This window comes from Cucurbita maxima, unplaced genomic scaffold, assembly GCF_002738345.1.
Source record: "Cucurbita maxima cultivar Rimu unplaced genomic scaffold, Cmax_1.0 Cma_Scf00002, whole genome shotgun sequence".
In the NCBI taxonomy this organism is placed as follows: Eukaryota; Viridiplantae; Streptophyta; class Magnoliopsida; order Cucurbitales; family Cucurbitaceae; genus Cucurbita; species Cucurbita maxima.
This window is the reverse complement of record NW_019272018.1, coordinates 6,453,600-6,462,268: the sequence shown is the minus strand read 5'-3', so window position 1 is coordinate 6,462,268 and position 8,669 is coordinate 6,453,600. Positions and strand designations below refer to the sequence as shown.

Genomic DNA, 8,669 nt, shown 5'->3' with positions numbered 1-8,669 from the left:
AAAAAAAATCAATCAAATTTCAACTATGGATAATGACAATAAATTGTTATATTGATGATGTGGCATTGGAGGAAGTCTAGTCATGAGCCAAGCAAGCAAAATGAGGGGCGTTGAAACTGAAATGGAGAGGAAAGGACAAAGTGGGGAGAGTGTCCACCATGCTTCCGGCAGGTCGCCGGCCACGTGCTCTCTATACGCTGAGCCTTCCCTTCCACATGCCCAGATGAGTCTACACCAGCCCTAATTTTCCACCCCTTTCTTCTATTTCTCTCTTTCTTCACCTCACCACTTCTCTTCTAATCTCTCCCTGCGCAGGTATGGCCTCTTATTCAAGAACAATTCTTCTGAATTTTGTTCTTTTTTCTTTGTTCTTGTTCGTTTTGTTACTTGGGTCTGTTTTTTTCTGTAACTTTTGTGGTCAATTCGCCTCTATGCTGTTGCACGATTTCTCTTCATGACCAATGATGTGATCTTAGTTGTTTGATTGATATGAAATGGGATTCTTTGATCAGGTGTTGAGTTTTAGATTGTCTCTTCGGAAAAATTTGGAACTTTGAGATAGATTCATGGGGTTTATTATAATTGCAGAACTCCGGCTTTTCTCTCGGTTTCACTTGCTGTAGAAGATCATGGTCTCCGAGGTTCCTTCACAACCGGTTATTGAAACTGATGTTGCAGTTGTGGCTTCTGTATCTAGGTATCTCTTCATGATTCTTAATTGTAAAACTTACGTTGTTGAATGTTCTGAATGTCTGAAATGCATAAACTAAACAATTACTGCATCGGTGATAGAATGTGGAATGCATTTGTTGATGTGCTAAAGATAATGTTTTTGGGTAATTTGTGGTGGTTTATTTAGCTGTATAAAGATTGAAGTTTAAGCTGATTCTTTATGCAGGCAATGTCCTGGCAAAAAAAATCCGGTGAAAGTTCCTAAGAAAGTTCATAAGGCAGAGAGGGAGAAGTTGAAGCGAGGGCATTTAAACGATCTCTTCCTTCACCTCGCAAATGTCCTTGGTAATATGCTCCCAATTTCCATTCGGTAGAATATTAAGATGTTCTCAGCTGTTCTCATACTTGGAATGGACGTCTGCAGAGCTAACAGTACCGAACAATGGGAAGGCGTCCATTTTGTGTGAAGCAAATCGACTGCTGAAAGACTTGTTTGGTCAGATTGAGTGCCTCAGAAAGGAGCATGCATCGTTGTTGACAGAATCTAGAGATGTAAGGCTCTTAAATACAGCATTACTCTTTCTTAGAATTGAGAGGAAAAGGTCTCTAAATAGATGACAAATTGCACGAATGATCACACAGGTTGACATTGAGAAGAATGAGCTGCGAGAAGAGACTTCTGCTTTAGCATCTCAGATTGAGAAGCTGCAAAGTGAGTTACAGTCAAGGGCCGTGCATTCTAAACCCGACTTAAATACCACCCGACCACAAGCACATTTCTCACAGGAATGCCTTGGATTGCCTGTTATGGAACCCACAATGCAGCAAACACACGCCGTTATTATCGTCCCCATGCGACCGGATCTCCCATCTTATCCAGCAGCGGATGCAACTCAAGCCCCAACAATGGCTACCTCACATGTAAGCAAACCACATGCCAGATATCCAACACAAGCAGATTCCTGGCCTGCTGGGCTTCTCAAGTTGTCACAAACAACAGAACAACCAAGTAAAGAGTTTTTAACCATTGGTTGCAAGAGCATTACGGATATTATGGGTTAAAGAGGCCCTGAAAGAACTGAGAGCTGATCTTTGTAGTGACCTCTTTTGTAGATAATTTGTAGTATAAATTTGTCTCTAGGATGTTGGATTCGAACAAGTTAATGAATCTGCAACTGGGTTCTGTATCTTCTCCGAAAAACACTGCTTCATTTCCCTGTTTTTCAAGCTCATTCAATCTGGATGTATTTTTTTTTACCAAACCTGCTAAATTATGAAATCAAAAAGGATATTTGGAAGGTGTGAACAAAAATAGTTGCTCAGATCTTTAGGTTATCTTGGGGTATACAAAGCCGACCAGCAATGTCACAGTGCTCGGAGCTCAACCACAAGCTTTTAGGGAATCAGAGCCCAAAAGAGGCAATGGTGTGAGTTCGAGAAGGCGGCTTTACTTCACCTCCCTTGTCATTATGTGCAAACTTTTGTTCGGTGGACCCTTAACCTTCACCATCCCCAAAGGGCCAAACAGAGAACAAACAGTTCAATTTTCTTTAAGTTTGCGACTATTGTTCTAAATTAAATAGATTAACATCGCATCAAAATTCCTCATATTCTCCTGTTCTTTTGTGTATCTCTTTATTCCATCCTCCTTTTTTCTCTCTCTTTTCCCACTGAAAAGTTTGCAAGACTACACAGTGTGTATAAAGTAACAGATGGTGAGCATTTATTGGCTAGTTTCTTTCTGAGCAAAGTTCCAGCCTTTCCAGTCACTCTCTTTCTGGGCTACCGACGCAAGAGCATTACGAGAAACAAATAATCAAGAAGCTTCAGACCAGACGGTGAAAGGGAAAATTTTCGAAATGGGATCTGGAGCGGGCAGTTTCTTCAAGGTCATCCTCAAAAACTTCGATGTTCTGGCCGGGTATGTCGTTTCTATCCTCTTCCTTTAACTTACCGCTTTGATTCTGATTATTAGAGAGGAGGGGTCAGTTTTTTTTGTAAAAGGTCGACCTTGCTAGGCTGACAAGAAAACTTACGAAGACAATTTCTCTATTAACACCAATATCATCTACCCCATCTCCCCCGCAAGCCCAAGATGATGTTGTGAAGTCATTTAGCTTGAGGAATAGACAAATGCTTAGCGAGCAAATTAGGTGGAAGGAATAATCTGAAACCCCAACTGCTTTGCCAGTATCTTCTCATGAATGAGCTCTATAGGCTTCATTTGAGAAAGAAATTAAATGCTGGGTTTTGTGCAAAGACTCCTGTCCCAATTGTATCATACCACAACACACAATAAGAGGACCCATGTGCTTTGAAGAAAGATTCCAAACACCCCAGTTGTAGACTGAGCCAAGTATTCTGATACTATTCTAGGCCATGCCATCAGTTTGTTGTGGCAAGAGCTCCTGGTTTGGATGTTGGAGAATTGAGGCCTGGTCATTGTTAGGTACTTAGCCAGTAGCCCAATCAACCATAAACTTGTTTTTATTAGTGGATCTTGAGTATAAATGGTTTGAGAAAGATAAAGAACATCCATCACCGTAATGTAGTTTAAAACCAAGAAAGTAGCATACTGATACAAGAATTTGGAGAGCTATAGTCTGCTCAACTATGAAATGATGACTTGGACCATAACTTATGAACATTTATTAATTGAAATTTCATCAACATGCGCTAAAAGAGTAATAGAAGTATGAGTAGACTTTTATCTCTCAAACTGGACTCTACTCTTGGAGCTTGACAATGACAGTATAAGGCATTGTTTGGCATACACATAACACGTGCAATGTACCTGTCAACACTACAAGACCAGCTAGTTGTCTTGTTTCATATTAGCAATTTAGTCCGTAAAGAAGTCTCTGTTGGTAGAGGTTTTATGTGAGATCCCATATCTGTTGGAGAGAGGAAAGAAGCATTCCTTATAAGGGTGTGAAAATCTCTTCTTAACAGACACGTTTTAAAATCTTGAGAGAAAAGCCCAAAAAGGACAATATATGCTAGTGGTGGGCTTGGACTGTTACACCTTAATACTTGGGGGGTTCTTTTTATAGTTCAATGATTAGTTTTCAATTGAAGGTACTTCCAAAATCATAACAAAAGCATTTACCATGCACAAGACCTCCTGAGAGATCAGACATTATGGATGTGTGCAAACATCAACTTGCTTACAGAGGTGCTATATGTTTGTAACTAAGGATTTCTATATAAGACACAAGATTAACCTTCATCTCCAGAACCAGAATTCAAAGATTGACCTGAAATCTTTGTACTGTTCCAAGTAGAAAACCTTCAAGATCAAGCGATTTCACTGTTTAAAGCCCAAGACTAAAAAAAATGTAATTTGACCAGTCAAGCTTGACTGTAATTTTACAATGATTTTCTATTAAGTAGAGGGGGATGGAGAAACAAGCATGGATATCTTGATAATGTATGGACTGACTAGATCAAGAATTAGTCTATCACTCTAATACCCTTAAAGAAGATCTAGTACAAAAATACCAAGAGAGTGATGGCTAATCATTGAGAAAAGTTCAAGGACGATTGGATTTAGGCGAGAAAGACGAGACTTCCATACACCTACCGTGGTTTTCTTTCCCCACACAATTCAAACTATTTTCTGATTGCTATCAAGCGCTCAACTGCAAAATTTTAACTTCATTCATTGGTCTCATTTGCAGGCCTCTGGTTAGTCTTGTTTATCCTCTGTAAGTCGTTCTGCTTCCCGATCTACTTTTCTATCCATTTCATTAATGATACCTTTCGACAGTCAAAATCTCGAAATTGTAGTGTAATATTTGCTATTTGGCAGATATGCGTCGGTTAGAGCCATTGAAACAAAGTCTCATGTGGACGATCAGCAGTGGCTTACTTACTGGATCCTATATTCTATGCTCACCCTGTTCGAGCTTACATTTTTCAAAGTTCTCGAATGGTAAATCTTGAATAGAGCTTTTGCACATTTTCGTCAATCCATGCTTTTTTGATTCAAGTCTGAACGCGGGTATTAATTAGAACTAGTTAAAATCCACTGATGACTTTAAATCTTTACAATAGGATCCCTATATGGCCTTATGCAAGGTTGATTTTTTCATGCTGGTTGGTCATTCCATACTTTAGTGGTGCTGCATATGTGTACGACCACTTCGTCAGGCCTCTATTCATCAACAAACAGACAGTTAACATTTGGTATGTTCCAAAGATGAAGGAGTTCTTCAGCAAGCCCGACGACATCCTAACCGCTGCAGAGAAGTACATTGCCGAAAATGGTACCGAAGACCTCCAAAATGTCATCAACAGGGTATAATACACTCTCACTCAACTCTCTACTGGTTTCTTTAAGCCACAAAATATGATTGTTTTTGTTTCATTTCTGTAGGCCGATAAGGCTCATTCGAGTAACCGTTACATGAGCTATACCGAAGATCACTCGTACGAGCATTGGCACTGATCTGTATCAAAGTAGGAGGCTGTCCGTTGATGCTGTGTGGTAAGTTTATTTATATGCTGTTGTGAAATTCTGTGTTGTTCATAGGAAACACTGGGCGGCACTCTGTAAGTTCCAAGTAGATGGTTTATAAGTATGAGTTCTTCAAGTTTAGTATCATTTTGTGTTCTTCCTTCCACCCTTCCCATCTCTCAGGACCTAATTGAGTATGCATCACTCTGTTTCTTTATCAAATAATAATTAGTTAATAAAAAAGAAGTAAAAAATTGTGTTGTCATGATCCAAGGGGAAACATTCATTGAATGTTTCCATCTTTTGAGTCACATTCCAACTATGGTGTATTATACACTTCTGGACACTCAGATTTACAGAACTAATCAAACCTTAATTATGATTACTCAACCTTTTAATTTATATATTCGCAACTTGCTGATATTAGAATTGCAACTTTCCTGTTTGAAGGATTATAAACAATTCCAAAATACCCTATTGGTGTTCATGATAAATTAATCATGGATTTCATTTTGTTAATGAGGTAAGCAAATTAAAAGCATATCTTCTTCATTAACACAAACAAATACCTCATCAGAATACACCAAATGTTGACAGTAAACAGAAACTTACTTACTTCTTATTCCTTTATCCTTTTCAGTAGCTATACAATTGAATCGACTGCCTGAGTACCTGAGTTCTTGATATTAGAAGGGTCCTTTTGAATGCTGGAATAATTTGTATTGATTCAGTTAATATTTGTACAACATTTACTAGCGGTGGGCTTGAGCTGTGATAAATGATATCAAAGTTAAACATGGAGCGGTGTACAAACAAAGACGACGGTAGGTGGGGGTGTTACAAAACGAAAAGGGCAAGTTGACGTTGCCTAGAAAAGTGGGTTTTGTTTTTCTTAATCTCAAATCAAATTGCAGGTAATTTGGGAAGGTAAAATAATAGTTTGATGGGTTCGATGCATGGAAGGCAGAAGAAAAGATGCTGTTTGTTTTGATTTTGTTCAAGTGTCTCCACGTGCAACTCTGTTTGTTGAGCTCACATTCCAAAGCAATGCAAAGCAAAGAAAAAGCATATAATATATAATGAATGAAGAAGACAAATGTTAAGCATATGCAAGAAGGATGAGTACAGAATAGAATAAGGATGAACTTTGGAGGCCTAAGTTGTTAGTTTTTAGATGGGAAGCCAATCCCATATTCATTCATTAATTCCTCCTGACACGCTCTTCGCTGTCCTTTCCCATCCATTTCATGTGCCCCGCGATGCTTGCTGACCCCCTTCTTTTTAATATCTCTCCTTCTTTTATCTAAACTACATCTTCTATCATCGTTTACAAGAGAAGATATTACGTGTCCTCTCTCCGATCTTGCGCCATTTCTTACCATTTTTTATGGGTGAGAAAGCGGGCGCTCGATAAGAATGGCTTACAGGCAGACTTGACTGAGTGGCGAAGAGAAGATATTAAGTAAGAATACTCTCTGAATTGATACGCGATATGATTTGGAATCATACCACTGTGAAGGTCGTGATTGAATTATTTTAATTTTAAATTAATACGGGAGGAGTGGAGAAGTCAGATCCACGTGGTGATGAAAATTGATGTTGATTGGTGTCTAGGTTTTTCCAAATGATTTAGAGACACAAAAACAACAACATTTTATTAATTTATTATTATTAATTTAGTTTGAGTGTTCATTGAAAAAAAATCCAAACTTTCTACGTCGTCTCTGTATCAGGGTTTTGTTTATTGCCATCTCAAAGATTCTCAATTATTATCCATCAACTTGCCCTTAATTTTTTCCATTTTATTTTATTTTTATTCCCTTTAAACTTCTTTTAATCCCTCCATTTCTATAAATTTGCTGAATTAAGTGATGTTTACAAATTTATTACATGTGTAATTAATTGTGACTTTATGTTAAATCATTTTTAATTATTAACCTAATCTTTTTTTGGTAACCTAAGACCAAATGATTATATTCTTTAAATAATTTTTTCGCTTAATTATGTACGACCTTATTTAATTAATCATACGATGATTAGCAAAAAAAAACAGAACCCCATCACATTATTTTTGTTCATGCAAGGCTGTTATTCGTTTCATTAGACACACCAGATTAAGAGTTTAGATGTTTAAATCTCTCTTACTAATTCACACCAGATTCCACGTGCTCCATGCTACTCGGGTTAGAGGGTAAGCTAGTGATGTTTTCAGCTACTAGACTCTCGCCATCTAGGCTGCAGCACGACGTTGTATTACTCTCCCACAATCCCGTTTTCACAATTCAGCATCAGTTTGAAAGGTTGACGTATTCGGAAATCTCCGAATCTACACTTATTTTCAACTCTTCAAAACATTTCGTCACTTACTACGTCCTTCCTCGTCTCTGGGTGTCTAGGTATCGACGGTGAGTGGTATAGGTGGTGTAAAAATTTAATCTTTACATCCTAAAGAGTATTAGTATATAGGGTTGACTGGTCAAGAAATTAATAATGAAATGATGAGAGAGGAGAGAGAGGGAAGACAGTAATATAAAAAGAGGTGAGGGAAGTGGTTGTTCCCATGCAAACTGGTTTTCATACTCTTCAAAACCACACTACTTGTTTGTGCCAAAACACACACTTGCTTCTGATTCACCTACCTTCCTTCTACCTTAATTTCAACGAAGATGTCCAGCAGAAGATCCAGATCTAGGCAATCAGGCAGCTCGAGGATCACCGACGACCAAATTAACGACCTCGTTTCCAAGTTACAGCAGCTTCTTCCCGAGATTCGCCACAGACAATCCGATAAGGTGGCTTCTTCTTTCCTCCTACGTACTTGTTCTTGTTCTTGTTCTTGTTCTGATGTTGTGTTTAAATGTATAGAGTTCAGCAGCACACGTGTTGCAAGAGACGTGTAATTACATAAGAAGCCTACACCGAGAGGTGGACGATCTAAGCGAGAGACTAGCGGAATTGTTGGCGACGTCGGATACGGCTCAAGCTGCCATTATTAGGAGTTTATTGATGCAATAGGGAAGATGATGAGATGAGATGAGATGATAAAAAGACAAGACAAAAAGTACCAAGTTTTGAGGTTTTTGCTATGTCTGGTTTTGGTTACTCCACGGTTACGACGTAGTTTTGTGTTTTACCATGAATCTCTCGCTTTGTAAAAGCTCTTCTTATTATTATTACATTATTCATCAATAAAACTCCATTCTCAATCTCTGGATTTAGTACGAACAATCAATGTAGCGGAATAAGAAAATGAGAGTTTCTTTTAACAGCTTGCTTCCTAGTCATGCTCAGATCTCAATGCGTCGTGTTGAGAAAGTGTCTGATTTCCAACATTTTCTACCGTCACGACATTTAATGTCGTTAACACTTTTTGGCTTTGTGAAAAAAGAAAGGGTCATAGATGATGATACGGTTCTGCAAAGAGCACACACTAGCTATGGAGCTTGAATACGGTTTCTCGATCGGAGATCTATGGATCACAATATCTCCCGAGAAAATACGTGTTTTTTAAGAGCTTGCTTCCTAGTCATGCTCCGAT

General features: G+C 38.4%; 3 protein-coding genes across 3 annotated transcripts; all 3 read left to right on the top strand.

Annotated features, from left to right (window-relative positions):
* The first annotated feature begins 148 nt into the window (after positions 1-148).
* LOC111471433 (transcription factor bHLH47-like) lies at positions 149-1,919 on the top strand. The gene is made up of 5 exons (XM_023117163.1): positions 149-315; positions 589-697; positions 899-1,017; positions 1,097-1,224; positions 1,315-1,919. Exons 2-5 carry the CDS (start codon positions 630-632, stop codon positions 1,732-1,734), a joined length of 735 nt encoding a protein of 244 aa, XP_022972931.1. The 5' UTR covers positions 149-315; positions 589-629; the 3' UTR covers positions 1,735-1,919.
* A 342-nt stretch (positions 1,920-2,261) lies between these two features.
* Positions 2,262-5,399, top strand: LOC111471536 (HVA22-like protein a). Its single transcript, XM_023117252.1, has 5 exons — positions 2,262-2,593; positions 4,353-4,379; positions 4,484-4,606; positions 4,729-4,972; positions 5,051-5,399. Exons 1-5 carry the CDS (start codon positions 2,532-2,534, stop codon positions 5,120-5,122), a joined length of 528 nt encoding a protein of 175 aa, XP_022973020.1. The 5' UTR covers positions 2,262-2,531; the 3' UTR covers positions 5,123-5,399.
* Positions 5,400-7,697: 2,298 nt separating this feature from the next.
* LOC111471611 (transcription factor ILI6-like) lies at positions 7,698-8,337 on the top strand. The gene is made up of 2 exons (XM_023117316.1): positions 7,698-7,923; positions 7,997-8,337. The coding sequence occupies exons 1-2, from the start codon at positions 7,798-7,800 to the stop codon at positions 8,144-8,146; spliced, it is 276 nt and encodes a 91-aa protein (XP_022973084.1). The 5' UTR covers positions 7,698-7,797; the 3' UTR covers positions 8,147-8,337.
* The last annotated feature ends 332 nt before the right edge of the window (positions 8,338-8,669 follow it).